The sequence below is a fragment of the Electrophorus electricus genome, chromosome 20, assembly GCF_041902795.1.
Source record: "Electrophorus electricus isolate QZ-2024a chromosome 20, ASM4190279v1, whole genome shotgun sequence".
Lineage (NCBI taxonomy): Eukaryota > Metazoa > Chordata > Actinopteri > Gymnotiformes > Gymnotidae > Electrophorus > Electrophorus electricus.
The window spans coordinates 385,001-401,116 of record NC_137516.1 but is presented as its reverse complement, the minus strand read 5'-3'; the positions used below and the strand labels follow the sequence as shown (position 1 = coordinate 401,116).

General features: G+C 46.0%; 2 protein-coding genes across 5 annotated transcripts in view; both read left to right on the top strand.

The window, feature by feature from the left end:
- The first annotated feature begins 514 nt into the window (after window positions 1-514).
- Window positions 515-8,020, top strand: asphd2 (aspartate beta-hydroxylase domain containing 2). Of its 3 annotated transcripts, XM_027022006.3 has the most exons (5): window positions 515-606; window positions 891-931; window positions 3,055-4,262; window positions 6,443-6,556; window positions 7,020-8,020. In XM_027022006.3, the coding sequence occupies exons 3-5, from the start codon at window positions 3,359-3,361 to the stop codon at window positions 7,127-7,129; spliced, it is 1,128 nt and encodes a 375-aa protein (XP_026877807.2). In that variant the 5' UTR covers window positions 515-606; window positions 891-931; window positions 3,055-3,358; the 3' UTR covers window positions 7,130-8,020. The 3 variants fall into 3 exon arrangements, with proteins under 3 accessions (XP_026877807.2, XP_026877808.2, XP_026877806.2); XM_027022007.3 differs by lacking the exon at window positions 891-931 and having other exon boundaries at window positions 569-606; XM_027022005.3 differs by lacking the exons at window positions 515-606; window positions 891-931 and adding an exon at window positions 940-1,093.
- A 5,034-nt stretch (window positions 8,021-13,054) lies between these two features.
- cabp1a (calcium binding protein 1a) overlaps window positions 13,055-16,116 on the top strand; it is an 11,294-nt gene continuing 8,232 nt past the window's right edge. The window contains exon 1 of one of the 2 annotated variants that reach the window (XM_081703378.1): window positions 13,055-14,303. In XM_081703378.1, coding sequence (XP_081559504.1) covers window positions 13,620-14,303 — 684 coding nt within the window. In that variant the 5' untranslated portion in view covers window positions 13,055-13,619. The remainder of the gene's footprint in view (window positions 14,304-16,116) is intronic. The other variant, XM_027022022.3, reaches the window with a different exon arrangement.

Below are 16,116 nucleotides of genomic sequence, written 5' to 3'. Positions count from 1 at the left end.
ATCTATTCAAACTTGGAAATGTAACCGTGTAGAATATTGGGTGTTTACACTTAGTGAATGAGATGGAGATATGGGACTACTGTTATGGTATTTTTGATTATTAGTGTGTATCTTACATATATTGTGTCTTTTGTGTGTTTTGTGCTCACCTTGGAATTGGCCTGCGAATAATTAAAGTTCTATTGATTTATTAACTGAATGCCAGAATGCTTAAAATAAAATTTGCCAAAAAATAAAATGTATTTTTCATGTTTGAGTACATATGTAAGACTGCCTTGGCGTGAAATTAACTTTTATGAACACATTTCAGTGTGAGGATAGAAAATGATGCATGAGTATCTAAGGTTTAGCAGACCCTTTTCTGTTAAATAGAATTAAAACATACAAATTAATTATAGTGAGTGGTTTCTTTTTGTTCGATTTTACACGTTTCAGTAAAAATCCTATTAAAAAAGACGAGACTGGAGATGCATATTAAATCTGTCATGCAGGCGCAGAGGTGCTGCACGCAACCTCGCGGGAGGAAGGAGGCGGGGCTTTGTCGAGTATTCCCCAAAACATGCGAGTCACAACAGGAAACGACGTTGTTTACTGGTTTATCTAAAGGTAAAATGCAGGTGTTCTTATATATTTATTATACTACACGCTGATCTCTGAGCATCTTACGTAACTGATCATGTTAAAGAATTACATTATTAAAAATTTGGTCCGTAATCTCTTGCATGTTGATTTGCATGTAGATTATAGATTGTTATCCATGCTGATGAAATATCAGCCCTTTCATGTCACGGTAACACACAGGGACAAGACAATCCCAACGCATCAGCAAGTCGCCACGCCAGCACATTTCGACGTTTATGGTGTTGTTTTTGTGCTCATTGTATCTTCAGGTTTCAGCGAAGAAAAGCGGCTCTTCTCGCAGTGCATCACGGTAATTGTAGTTCTTTAGCAGGCACTCACTGGCGAATCCGCGCATCTGCTGCGCGCTTGGTTCCGAGGTGTCTGTGTCTTCACCATACTCTCCTGGTACTGCTTTGGTAGTAGACTTTGTAGACTGGACTGCACTAATGGCGTAGTCGTTAAAGAAGCTGACGTGAGTAGACCATTACTCGATTATTTGCGTCAGTGTGTCTAACGTTTCAACCCTAAATCATCCGTAGTTCCTGTTGCACTGCGGTGTTTACTTGGGGAGGTGAGGTTGAAACCACTGGCTGTGGTCGGGGCTGTCATCACGATTGCAGTTCGCTTCATTTAGTACTGCTGTTTTTATTGTTGTTGTTATGATTACTGTTATTATTATTGTTGTTGTTGTTATGAGGTGATTACACCTTGTGTTGGTGTTCTCGTCACTGCGTGGAATACTGGGGAGCTGTGGAGTATCTGTCGTGTTTTCAGGAGTCGCTCATAATGGACGACGAAGGGCTGTTTAGTACACAAAAGAATGGGATGACTGAAGTGTGTGTGTGTGAGAGAGAGAGGGGGGGGAGGGAGAGAGAGAGAGGGAGGGAGAGAGAGAGAGAGAGACAGAGAGACAGAGAGAGGGAGGGAGAGAGAGAGAGAGACAGAGAGAGAGGGGGAGAGAGAGAGAGACAGAGAGAGAGGGAGAGAGAAAGGGAGAGAGAGAGGGAGGGAGAGAGAGAGAGACGTGTCATGGGTGGAAGAGAGGAGGACAGTGGAGGAAGCGATGTGAGGTTAGACTGGTGTGTTGTGCGCGCGCTTAACTGGGAAAGATGTGCCTCCGTGTGTGCAGCAGCGCGTGCTGCTTTCAGCGGAACCTTGATCGCGTGTTTTCTGTAAGATGGGTCACTTTAAATGCTCGTGTCTAATGGAGTGTGTTGTGCCGTCTGGTGACTCGGGGGTGAGTCCAGGCGGTGTGTGCTCCTCACGGCTCCTCACGGGCGCGCTTACACACCCAGCGTGTCTGGACCGTCCTCGGCGGCCGTGGCGGGTGCTTAGGAGCAAAACGCGTGGCGTCTCGCGCAGAGGTGTCACTGCGGCGCTTAAATCTGACACCGCATGGCAGGTGTGAGCGCGTTTGGTTAGGTTGTGTGTGCACGCGCACTATGGGTTGTTTGAATTGCTGCACTTCTCATGAGTCACGGGTTTAAACAGAGCAGCACGGAGGTGTGGACAAAACTGAAACTCAAATGCTTTGCCTGTATTCTCTGTGGTCTTTGCCTCCTAGAGTTTGTGTGTGTGCATATGTGTGTGTGTGTGTATTTGAGTGTGTTTGTTGGTGTTTGTGTATGTATTTATGTGTGTGTGTGTTTGTGTGTATGTATGTATTTATGTGTGTGTGTGTTTGTGTGTGTGTATGTATGTATTTATGTGTGTGTGTATGTATTTATTTATGTGTGTGTGTGTGAGTGTGTGTGTGTGTGTGTGTGTGTGTGCTCTGTGCATGGGAGTATCTAGGTGTATTTGAGTGTGTGTGTTGGTGTTTGTGTGTGTGTATTTTTGAGAGTTTGTGTGTGTGCATATGTGTGTGTGTGTGTGTGTGTGTGTGTTTGTGTGTGTGTATGTATGTATTTATGTGTGTGTGTGTGTATGTATGTATTTATGTGTGTGTGTGTGTGTGTGTGTGTGTGTGTATGTATGTATTTATGTGTGTGTGTGTGTGTATGTATGTATTTGTGTGTGTGTGTATGTATGTATGTGTGTGTGTATGTCTTTATGTATGTGTGTGTGTGTATGTATTTGTGTGTGTGTGTGTATGTATTTATGTATGTCTGTGTGTGTGTATGTCTTTATGTATGTGTGTGTATGTGTGTGTGTGTATGTATTTATGTGTGTGTGTGTGTGTATGTATTTATGTGTGTGTGTGTGTGTGTATGTATGTATTTATGTGTGTGTGTGTGTATGTGTTTATGTATGTATTTATGTGTGTGTGTGTGTATGTATTTATGTGTGTGTGTGTGTGTGTGTATGTATTTATGTGTGTGTGTTTATGTATGTATTTATGTGTGTATGTATGTATTTATGTGTGTGTGTGTGTTCACTGCAGTCTGGATCTTCTTTTTTCTGTCACTCTGAAATGTTTGTTTTTTCTCGCAGCTGCCCTGCAGAGTTGGCTGTCTGTTGCTGTGAGTCAGACGAAGGAGAGAGAGAGAGAGAGGGTGAGGGAGAGAGAGAGGGAGCGCCCCACATCAAGCCATCTTAGGTCAGCCTCAGAGTGGCTCCCTCACACTCCGCTGCTGAGACACACACTCTCGTCAGAAATGACCTGCCAGCCCTGGAGACTTGAGAGCAGAGAGGTCAGAGTGGCGTACAGACACTCAGCGTCCTCCCGTGTCTGATAGATACACACCCGTCCCTGAGCACTCCTGCGTGTGTGTGTGTGTGTGTGTGTGTGCGAGTGATGGAGTGGTCTCTGGAGCGGATGCGGGAGTGGGTGGCCGGGGGGATGCAGTCTGTGCGTGAGTGTGAGGGTGGTGCACTGGGCACCGTGCTGTGCTTGGCACTACTCTTCATCTGGTACTGTTACCGCATGGGCTGTGAGCAGACTGGCAGCGCTCTGCGTGGTGGCGGTTACACCCCCGAGGCCCGCGGCTCCGCCCTGCCCTCTGGAGGACTCGCCCCTGACCTCTCCAGTCGATTGGCCGCACCCAAGATCTGCCAGGCAAGGGGTGGAGCCAGCAGCGGGGGCGGGTCCAGCGAGGAGGAGCTGAACGGTTTTGCGTACTGCCAGTCACCCGAGTGTTTCCGATGCGCACAGCCAGCTGAGGGCTTTAACCAGCGGCTGTACCAGAGTCTGCAGGAGTACGCCAAACGCTACACCTGGGCAGGTATGGGGCGCGTGCACAAAGGCGTGCGTGCGCAGGGTCGCTCGCTGCCCTGCAGCCGTCCGTCCATCCAGAAACCTGAAGTGTTCTTCCTGCCAGATCTACCCTCAGCACCCTTCTTCTCACGGGAGGCACAAAAACACGATGTGGAGCTCCTGGAGCGCAGTTTTGCCGCCCTACTGACAGAATTCGAATGCGTGTACCGCTTGCCACTCGCACGCCCCAACAGTCCCCTGCCCCTGGGCTGGAAGGTGAACAGCACGCCCCGCGGGCACTGGTGGACCTTTTACCTGGTGAACCAAGGCACCCCGATGGCGCTGAATGCCCGGCGGTGCCCGCGGGCCTGGCGCGTCCTGGGCCAGCTACGCACCTTCATCGCCAATAACGTGTTTGGGAATGCTTGCTTCTCCGTGCTGAGCCCAGGAGCCATAATCTCCGAGCACTACGGACCCACCAACGTCAGGCTGAGGTGCCACCTTGGTAAGAGGCCAACGGTGCCCAGGGCACTATCCCGCTGCCGGAGTTCAGACGCTCACGGGTCTGACCTACTTCTGGGTGGACTGTGATGTGTTTGCCATGTTTGGTTTTTTGGGGTGTTTGCGTTTGGCATATTTTTTTGGGTGTTTGTATTTGGCATGTTTGTATTTAGGTGTGTTCGTTTGGGGGGTGTTTGTACTAGGGTGTTTGTTTTGGGTGTGTTTTGCTTGTAAATGTGCTTTTGCTACTTTTAGCTACTTGCAAACTGAGAATTTAGTTCCAGTATTTGTGTGTAGATACACTGCCTGGCCAAAAAAAAGGTCACACACGCTAATATTTCGTTGGACCACCTTTAGCTTTGATTACGGCACGCATTCGCTGTGGCATAATTTCCACAAGCTTCTGCAATGTTGCAACATTTATTTCTATCCAGAGTAGCATTAATTTTTCCCCAAGATCTTGTATTGATGATGTTAGATTTGGAGCATTGTGCAAAGTCTTCTCCAGCACATCCCTGAGATTCTCAGTGGGGTTCAGGTCTGGACTCTGTGGTGGCCAATCCATGTGTGAAAATGATGTCTCATGCTCCCTGAACCACTCTTTCACAATTTGAGCCAGATGAATCCTGGCATCGTCATCTTGGAATATGCCCGTGCCATCAGGGAAGAAAAAAAATGCATTGATGGAATAACCTGGTCATTCAGTATATTCGGGTAGTCAGCTGACCTCATTCTTTGGGCCCATAACGTTGATGAACCTAGACCTGACCAACTGCAGCAACCCCAGATCATAGCACTGCCCCCACAGGCTTGTACGGTAGGCACTAGGAGTGATGGTGCATCACTTCAGCCGCCTCTCTTCTCACCGTGATGCTCCCATCACTCTGGAACAGGGTAAATCTGGACTCATCAGACCACATGACTTTCTTCCATTGCTCCAGGGTCCAATCTTTATGTTCCCTAGCAAACTGAAGCCGTTTTTGCCGGTCAGAATCACGGACAAGTGGTTTTCTTAAGGCTACGCAGCTGTTTAGTCCCAATGCCTTGAGTTCCCTTTGCATTGTGCATGTGGAAATGCTCTTACTTTCACTATTAAACATGTTTTGCTACGATTTGATTTCACCACACGTTTAAGTGATCGCCGATCACGATCATTCGAGATTTTATTCCGACCGCATTCCTTCATCGAAGATGATGTTTCCCCACTGTCCTTCCACTTTTTAACAATGCGTTGGACAGTTCTTAACCCGATTTGCTTAGTTTGAGCAATCTCCTTAGAGGTTTTCTCTGCTTGATGCATGCCATGAATTTGACCCTTCTGAAACAGATTAGCATCTTTTCCACGACCACAGGATGTGTCTTTTGACATGGTTGTTTAACAATTGAGAAGCTACTCACTGCATCAGTTAGGGTTAAATAACTTGTTGCCAGCTGAAACATAACCACCCATGCAGTAATTATCCAATGGGAGACTCTTACCTATTTGCTTAGTTAAATCCAGGTGGTGACCTTTTTTTTGGCCAGGCAGTGTATGTTCTTGTGTTTTTATATGCTTGTGTGTGTTGTAATATGCTTGTGTATGTGTACATTTGTGTATAGATTTGTGCTTGTGTTGTGATGTGCTTGTGTTTCTACATGTGTGTGTAGATATGTGCTTGTGTTGTGATGTGCTTGTGAGTGTTGTGATATTCTTGTGTATGTGTACATCTGTGTGCTTATATTTATGTGTTTTCATGCAATATGTTGGACCCTGGATATGTGTAGGACTCAAAGGGGTATGTTTGTGTATTTATGTTTTAGTTTGTGAGTGTGTAAGTCTGAAAGTGTGTGTATGTGAGTATGAGTGTATAATATGGATCTCTCTCTCTGTGCGTGTGTGAATGAATGAATGTGTGGTTGTATTTATTAGGGCAGTGGTTACTTGTTACAAGTTACTTGACTTAAATTCAGAAGGTTGCTTGTTCAAGTCCCAGCACTGCCAAGTTACCACTGTTGGGCCCCTGAGCGAGACCCTTAACCCTCAATTACTCAAGTTGTACTCAGTCAGAATTGTAAGTCGCTTTGGATAAAAGCGTCAGCTAAATGCCATAAGTGTATTATATGTATATTATAATATCTCTGTGTGTACATAGGTCTGAAGCATATGTTTATGTAAAATATGGATCTGTGTGTGTGTGCGTGCAGGTCTGAAGGTTCCTTCTAGCTGTGAGCTGGTGGTCGGTGGAGAACCGCAGTGCTGGTCTGAGGGAAGCTGCCTGCTGTTTGATGACTCGTTTCTCCATACAGCCTTCCATGAGGGTGAGGAGGTGACAGGTGTTGGGAGAGAACGTCCCACTAACACTCACTTCAAATCAAATCAAGTTTATTTATTGAGCGCTTGTGTGTGTGCGTGTGTGCGCGTGTGTGTGTGTGTGCGCGCATGTGTGTGTGTGTGTGTGCGCGCGCGCTTGTGTGTGTGTGTGTGTGCGCGTGTGTGCGCGCGTGTGTCTTTTACTCTGCGTGCTTGTGTGTATGTGCGCACATTTGCATGAACACGTGCACGTGTGTGTATATGCATTATTTGTATGTTATAATATGTATAATATCTGTGTGTGTGTGAGCGAGCATGTATATATGCTTGCGTGTAGGTCTGAAGGTGTGGTATGTATTATATGTATATTATGCATAATATCTGTGTGTGTGTTTGTGTGTGTATGTGTGTATGTGTGTGTGTGTGTGTGTGTGTGTGTGTGTGTGTGTGTGTGTGCGTGTGTGTGTGTAGGTTCCTCTGAAGGTGGCCCCAGAGTGGTCTTCATGGTGGATCTCTGGCATCCAAACGTGGCGGCTGCTGAACGTCAGGCACTGGACTACATCTTTACCCCAGGACGCTAGGGAGGGGGAAATTAGAGAAGGGTACTAAGACAGAGGGGGTATGTTTAGAGAAGGGGAATAGGACAGAATTGAGGTGAATATTAAAAGCTGCACATTCCTGTGAGCATAACTCTGTACAGACGTGAGTCCTGTGGAACCGCTTGGTTCAGACCCAAATGTACATAAAGGATGTTTCCAGACGTGGTGCTGCAGACAGAGGGTGTACACACAGGGCCGCTTCCTCCTGCTGCCAGCTCAACCTTTCAGGGTAGAAGCTTCATGTGTAAAGACTTTTTTAGACAAGGGTAGAGCCAGATGTGATGATTCCACAGCACACAAACACACAAGCACACAAATATATGTTCCTTTGCACTTTCACTCACATGGTGATGTAAACTGTTCTAAACCGACGGAGACTGTGGTGTGTGAACAGCGTGTTTATTTGGCCTGTGCAGAGTTCTCCACCCATCCAGATTCCCTGACTTTTATTCCCTGACTTTTACTTTTCCACAGGAATAAAAAGCTTCAAATTTGTGTACCGTAAAAGACACTGCATAACAGTTGAGAAGTGCACAGGACAGCTGATGTTGATATGAACCAGGCCACACACACACACACGTCTTTTGTCACCTGTACACAGGTGTTCCAGGCCACACACACACACGTCTTCTGTCACCTGTACACAGCGGTTCCAGGCCACACACACACGTCTTGTGTCACCTGTACACAAGGGTCCGAGGCTCCATCCCCTCGTGCTGTAGATGTTCTGTTTGGGTGCTGAGTGTCGTGATCGGTGTCGTGTGATCTTTGCAGCAGTGTGAGGTTTTATGATAACATTCCTACTTCAGTGTTTCCAGATGTGCTTGGCTACAGCTGAGTGATGTGTTTAATAAAGTGCCCATTCTAAAATGCTGTGTGTCTGTGGAATCTCACTGCTTTCACACCCTCACACACTGCAGCACTGACAGTGTATCTGCAGTGGTGTGAATGAACACACTCACAACGTGCATTGCTTGGAGTGAGCACTGTGGTGTGTATTAACACGGCATGTACTGTGTAGACTAGTGTAGGTGAGCAGGTCTTACACATTTCCTTTCACTCTTAAATTAAAACACCACAAATGCAGTAGATGCCATTTTAAGAACAACACAGACTACAACTGTGAACATTTACATAAGAGCCCACTGTGTGTGTGTGAGCTGATCTCCATCTACTGAGAAGAGGAGCTGATCTCCCTCTACTGAGAGGAGGAGCTGATCTTCCTCTACTGAGAGGAGGAGCTGGTCTCCATCTACTGAGAAGAGGAGCTGGTCTCCCTCTACTGAGAGGAAGAGCTGGTCTCCATCTACTGAGAGGAGGAGCTGATCTCCCTCTACTGAGAGGAGAAGCTGGTTTCCATGTACTGAGAGGAGGAGCTGATCTCCCTCTACTCAGAGGAGGAGCTGGTCTCCATCTACTGAGAGGAGGAGCTGATCTTCCTCTACTGAGAGGAGGAGCTGGTCTCTATCTACTGAGAGGAGAAGCTGGTTTCCATGTACTGAGAGGAGGAGCTGATCTCCCTCTATTCAGAGGAGGAGCTGATCCCCCTCTATTGAGAGGAGGAGCTGGTCTGCATGTTCTGAGAGGAGGAGTTGATTTCCCTCTACTGAGAGGAGAAGCTGGTTTCCATGTACTGAGAGGAGGAGCTGGTCTCCCTCTACTGAGAGGAGAAGCTGGTTTCCATCTACTGAGAGGAGGAGCTGGTCTCCATCTACTGAGAGGAGGAGCTGATCTCCCTCTACTGAGAGGAGAAGCTGGTTTCCATGTACTGAGAGGAGGAGCTGAGCTCCATCTACAGCTGAGAGAACAGCTTGTACTTTGTGGCCCAAACATGCACATCACAGTGAAGAGGATGTTGAACTGGAAGTCCAGTTGAAGGGGTTTACGAGGTCTGTTCAAATGTGGTGACTGGGACATTGTGAAATTCTAGTTACTTCCTCAGCAGTGGGACACACTGATGTTTGCCCCCAGTTTTCTCAGTGAAGATGCCAGTGCATGCTGTTATCAGGCAGATACCCACAACATTAATTCATTTGATAAGACTCACAAATTTGGCTGCTATTCAAAACGTTGACACTAGGTGGGGACGTAGAGCTATTGTTGAGTGGGATTGCAACATAGATCACAGACTGCAGCGATCATACATACGGTCTACTGCAGTGGATATGCGGGAGCACTGACCTCAGACCAGCTTCATTATCTCTGTCATAACGCTTACACTTACAGCTCTAGTTGAGGGTTTAGTGTTTATCAAGAGATTTGGCATAGGACCAGGTGCAGAGGTACAGAATGACAGAGCCCTGTGACTATAGGTAGGGGGGCCGGGGACCCCTGACCCTTATCCCGGAAAAAACACCCCAGAGTGTTGTCCCCCTCAACATATCATAAACAAAACTATATAATTTTAAATAATATAGTAATATGCATTGAAATAATGTAATTAAGATAATTACAGATGCAGAAAGTTTTTTAGGTTTGGAAAGATTGCACCCCCCCCTCCATATTTTTCACAGTGGTTTGGTCCCTGACCCCCATCCCCACATCTCCGTGGATCAAGCCAGTGTGTCAGTAGCTGACCTTCAGCACATGATCACGTCACACAGGGTAACGTAAACACAGGCCACGTCAGACGTGTTTACATCCACCACACGTTTACAGTCACCAGACTCAGCTCACAACTGAGTCTTGTGTCAGCGAGGCAGCCGTTGGTCCAGAGCACACATGTCTAATGCCTGCATAAGCCTTTTAAGACCATCAGTTTGGTTTGTTACAAAAGCCAGATATGTATTTCTGGAGAGTTATAGGATGTCTTCTTCTTCTGTAGATGCCACAGCTAATATTATTATTATTATTGTTATTAATATAAATATGTATCTGGACATGCTTTGAGCTGCTATATACTGGATATTTGATAGGTAAATAAAGTAAGTGCTGTAACTTACTGACCTCTCAATAATCCAGTAGATATAGCAGTAATAAAGGTTTAATATAACAGTACTTTATCCAGTATATATAGTATATAGTAAGGGTTTAATATAACAGTACTTTTGGCAGTACTAGTGTCCTCTTCAGGAATTGTTCTTGAGAAATTATTCTGTTTATTGTCCCCACCGTGAAATGTGAGCATCACTGTGTAACTGTCAGAACTCGTCAGTGAGAACAGCAGAAAACAGAGAGAACAGTGAGAACAGCACAGAACAGAGTGAACAGTGAGAACAGCAGAGAACAGTGAGAACAGCAGAGAACAGAGAACAGCAGAGAACACCAGAGAACAGCAGAGAACAGCAGAGAACAGCGAGGACAGCAGAGAACAGTGAGAAAAGCAGAAAACAGTGAGAACAGCAAAGAGCAGTGAGAACAGCAGAGAACAGAGAATAGCAGAAAACAGAGAACAGTGAGAACAGCACAGAACAGAGAACACAGAACAGTGAGAACAGAGAGAACAGCAGAGAACAAAGAGAACAGCAGAGAACAGAGAGAACAGCACAGAGCAGAGAGAACAGTGAGAACAGCAGAGAACAGAGAGAACAGTGAGAACAGCAGAGAACAATGAGAACAGAGAGAACAGCAGAAAACAGACAACAGTTAGAACAGCACAGAACAGAGAGAACTGAGAGACCAGCAGAGAACAGCACAGAACAGTGAGAACAGCACAGAACAGAGAGAACAGCACAGAACAGAGAGAATAGTGAGAACAGCAGTGAACAATGAGAACAGAGAGAACAGCACAGAACAGAGGACAGCAGAAAACAGACAACAGTGAGAACAGCACAGAACAGAGAGAACAGTGAGAACAGCAGAAAACAGAGAGAACAGTGAGAACAGCACAGAACAGAGAGAACAGTGAGAACAGCAGAAAACAGAGAACAGTGAGAACAACACAGAACAGAGAGAACAGTGAGAACAGTAGAGAGAACAGAGAACAGCAGAAAACAGTGAGAACAGCAGAGAACAAAGAACAAAGAACAGCAGAAAACAGAACAGTAAGAACAGCACAGAACAGTGAGAACAGAGAACAGCAGAGAACAGAGAGAACAGCAGAGAACAGAGAACAGCACAGAACAGAGAGAACAGCGAGAACAGCAGAGAACAGCGAGAACAGCACAGAACAGCACAGAACAGAGAGAACAGTGAGAACAGCAGAGAAGAATGAGAACAGAGAGAACAGCAGAAAACAGAAACAACAGTGAGAACAGCAGAGAACAGAGAGAACATCAGAGAACATCAGAAAACAGAGAGAACAGTGGGAACAGCACAGAACAGAGAGAACAGTGAGAACAGCAGAGAACAGCACAGAACAGACAGAACTGCACAGAACAGAGAGAACAGTGAGAACAGTAGAGAACAGAGAACAGCAGAGAACAGAGAACAGCAGAAAACAGAGAACAGTAAGAACAGCACAGAACAGTGAGAACAGAGAGAACAGCAGAGAACAGAGAGAACAGCACAGAACATAGAGAACAGCACAGAACTGAGAGAGCAGTGAGAACAGCAGAAAACAGAGAGGACAGCAGAAAACAGAGAGAATAGCAGAGAACAGAGAACAGCAGAAAACAGAACAATGAGAACAGCACAAAACAGAGAACAGTGAGAACAGCAGAGAACAGAGAGAACAGTGAGAACAGAGAAAACAGTGAGAACAGCAGAGAGAACAGTGAGAACAGTAGAGAACAGAGGGAACTCCTCATGGGGACAGAGCAGCAGGGACATCCTGATCCAGTGCCTGTTTAATGCATGTAGTGACTACATTATTAATGCGCTAATCAGAACCTCTGTGCAGAGGGAGCTTTACCTTTACCATAGTGCTTCCTGGCACTTTATGGCCCTTTAATAGTCTAAATTTATTTTAAGTTAAGAATGTGTGATTTGACATACAGTTCATGCATACAGTTTAAATCAGTTCGGTGAAATCATTGTGTGTGTGTGTGTGTGTGTACGCGTGCGTGTGTCATGCAGGTTTAGTTTGTGTGGGGCAGCTAACATCACAAACAATAATAATCATTATCATCATCATCATCTTCATATTGTTATTATTATTATTATTATTATTATTAACAATGGTAATAGTAGTATTAGTAGTAGTAGTAATAACATATAACTCCTCTTCCAGATATCTTGTATTTCCATTAATGCTACATTAGGACAAGTTTTTTTTAATGGAAAATAGTTGTTAACACAACTGTTTGTTTAAAAAGCTAGAGAGTATTTATCTGATAGCGCCACCCCTTTCTGCCACTCTTAGTGATTCACCAGGAACCCTGTCACCATTGTACACAACTCACATTTACCTGACCCTTTTATCCAAAGTGACATACAATTATCACTAATTGAGGGTTAAGGGTCTTACTCAGGGGCCCAACAGTGGCAATTTGAACCAGCAACCTTCTCATTACAAGTGAAGTACCTTAACCACTGAGCTACCATAGCCGACTGCTAGCACCTCACTAACTCACCATCACCTCTGTACACAACTCACCATCATTCTACTGGCACTCAGAAGCTTTTGTGTTTAAAATAAACTTTTATACAAATTTGATGTTCTAGTGTAAAGATCACTGTCTAATAATCATACAACTTAAAATCAACAGAGGTCCTGTACTGAGTCTTACATCTTGGGTGTATCATGAAGAGAGTTGAACCAGTGTCTGTATAACAGATTTGACAAGCTTCTATGAGTAAAGGTGTTCTCTCTTTCACACCTGTCTTCTTTCTAACACACCTATATGCCCATGAGGTCCTTAGCAGGCCCCACACACAGGTATATGAATCAGGCATACCACAGGAGAAGAAATCACAGCAAAGGGCTGTGTGTGCGAGTGTATGTGTCTGAGTGCGTGTGTGTGAGTTTATGTGTGTGAGTGTATGCGTGTGTGTATATGTGTGTGTGTATGTGTGCGTTGGGGGTAGGGGTTTCCAGGATTCTGCATGAGAAGCAATCTCTGTGTACTGCAGGACTTTGCATCTTTAGGACACAAAACATGACTTACAGTTGACCTTAAGAAAATGTGTTTTATTTACTTTCTGTCTGAATGTGTCATAATCGTTGCGTGAAATGACGTGTAGGGCTGAAAAACATGTCCGTCACGCCAAATTACGACCCGAGGTCACGCCCACTGGCATGTGATGATGCACACCTACGTTTCGCGTGCCACTGCTGTAATGCTGCGCGTACTCATTACGTGACGATATTGGAGTATCTCTCTCTCTCTCTCTCTCTCTCTCTCTCTCTCTCTCTCTCTCCTACGCGCTACCGGAATATCGTCCTCGCCTTTCACAGCAATCAGGTGGCCGAGGGCAACTTTTACACCGCATCCTCTGTGCGCGAGCCCAAAATGCACACGACTCGCTGCACTGTTTCCAACCCGGACCTGCTTGTTTTGCACGGACGACAGTATGACACCTCCAAAGCTAACATATAGCGCCGAGGTCGCTCTTCCAACGGCTCAACACTGAGCGCCAGCTCAGGTCGACCATGAACCTCCCCAAAAGCGAGTCCACGAGCTCCTTGCTGAGGACCTCCGCTGCTCATGCTGAGCCCAGCGCGCAGCGGCGCAGTCGGCACCTTGCCGCGGCAGCTTCAGCCGCGGGAGCAGCCGCAGAGGACTCGCTTTGGACCACTGACTGCGACGCCAGCTCCCGGAGACCCTTGTGTCATCCCTCGCTGGTCGGTAACCGGAACAGCGCAGCGAAGCGTGCGGGAAGCGGCCAGTCCAAACTACACTCCCACGGGCGCGCTCCCTCGCCGGGGAGGCAGGAGGATATGTCGGTTCGCCCAGGGGTGAGCAACGGCAGCAAGGAGCGAAAGACCTCGAGGCATTCGCACCGACACCACCACCACCACCACCACCGCTCCACCCGGGACGACCTGCCCCAGGAGCGCCGCCACAAGCACTCGCATGCAGCTCGCGTGCCACACAGAACTCAGTCTTTTTCCGAGTGCTCGGATGAAACAGCCATCTTCTTCGAATCCCCTCGAGTGAGCAGTGCGCGACCTGGTTCGCGCGCCAGTGGGGAGGCGTGTCCTCCTTTCACCGCCACCTCCTCTCCGGCGGCCGCGTCCTCCAGCCGCTCCTCGCGCCGCTCCGCGAGATCCAGCGCAGCCTCTTCCGATGCGGACTTGAACCTTCGTCCTATTCTCAACTCTGTCTTTGGACAGGTAAGGAACGTACACGATTCCTGCATCAGTTACTCGGACCGCTGCATTATAAACACATATCCAACATTCTCATTACATGTGACATTACATGTGAACATGTTAACAGTGTCTGCCTCATGACGTCACGGGCGGCGGTCGCGTAGGTACCGCGCGCATCAAAAGCACTCATAAACACCAGGGCTCAGCACACATGAATGTAGAGAGACGAGGTCCAGGAACTACATGGTCTGCTGGCTTTAGTTCCTACACAGTTACATCAGATATCGTGTTACTGCTGAATGCCCCAGTTAAGTCGATCAGGTGTGTGAGATTAGGGTTGGAGTTCAGGCACCCCTGAATCATACAGTGTGATTCATTATTTAATAATAATAATAGTAATAATAATAATAATATATTGTATTTATAAGTGCCTTTCAGGATACTCAAGGACACTTTACAGTAGGAGAGCAAATGAAAACATAACAGTTATAAGAATTGAATAACAGGGTAAAACACAAGAGTAATAAAATGAGACAGTGGATAAAATAAAATTAAATTAGACATTAAGACATGGTAAAGGTTACAGTAATGAATGGCATTACAAAACACAACTATGATAAAATAACAAAGCAGTGAGACAACAGAAATCAAAAGGATTTACAGATCAGGAAAGGCAGTGTGAAAGAGAAAAGTTCTTAACAGCTTTGTGAAGGTGAAGACCGATGGCAGAGCTGGAGGAGTAGGAGCATGGAGCTCTGACCCATGGTCGGGACACTGTGTACACCACAGAGAAGGGGGGCTGTCCAGGAACCAGACACTTCATCTCTCAGGGTCAATAATCACACAGGAGTACTGAATCACTGAATCATACTTACACCAGCAGTACTGAATCACTAACACACTCACACCAGAAATACTGAATCACTAACACACACTCACACCAGCAGTACTGAATCACTGAATCATACTTACACCAGGAGTACTGAATCACACTCACACCAGGAGTGCTGAATCACTGAATCATACTTACACCAGGAGTACTGAATCACTAATTCAAGGTACTGTATTCCCAGTGCCACAGAGTCAGTTATGGTACACCCAAGCTTGGTACTGGTTTCCTGCACTGCATAACAAGTGAAGTGACCATGGACTGAGGAAAACCGAACTTTGAAAATCGATGAATAATTAATCATTTATGAGACTTTGAATGGAGGCCCATGTACACAGATTTCTGGACAGTTCTACTGTGTCTGAAGTTTTAGAAGGCATATTGGTTTTATTAGATGGTGGACTTGGGTAGTGTGTGAATACATAATTGTGCCCACATAATTGTGACCTAGGTAAACCACATGGATTTATGATTATATGATCCTGATCTAGGTTAGCTGGTAGTTAATAAATAACAGGCTAAATCAGGCTTTCTGTTATAGGCAGAAGACCACTAGGGTGTGTTCTATGTTAAACCAACCCAACAATAACAGTTCTGTACAGAACCACCAAGACAGAACCACTGAGACAGAACCACAAAGACAGCATGTCAGCAGCATGGGACTCAGTTCTTGGGTTCTTGTGTTCCTGGGTTCTTGGGTTGGGGTGTACAGGTTGTTTGTTTTGGACATTGTTTCTGATGTTTATACTTTTGTGAGCCTCAGTATATTTTAGTCTGAATAGTTATTTTTGGTGAGAATAAGCCTTGTCCCACATACTACACAGAACCCCTGGGACTCAAATACTGTTTAATCTGCTTTGATTCATTTTAGAACATCATTTCATAATCAGGAGGCTGTAGATGACACCGGCCTCACACACTCCCAGCGATGGCCTGCAGCCCTGT

Excerpts from the sequence above, each read along its gene's own strand:
- asphd2 (XM_027022006.3), top strand. The coding sequence starts at position 3,359 with ATGGAGTGGTCTCTGGAGCGGATGCGGGAGTGGGTGGCCGGGGGGATG. Across the intron at positions 4,263-6,442 it reads CAGGCTGAGGTGCCACCTTG|GTCTGAAGGTTCCTTCTAGC; the intron begins GTAAGAGGCCAA and ends GTGTGCGTGCAG. Across the intron at positions 6,557-7,019 it reads CCATACAGCCTTCCATGAGG|GTTCCTCTGAAGGTGGCCCC; the intron begins GTGAGGAGGTGA and ends GTGTGTGTGTAG.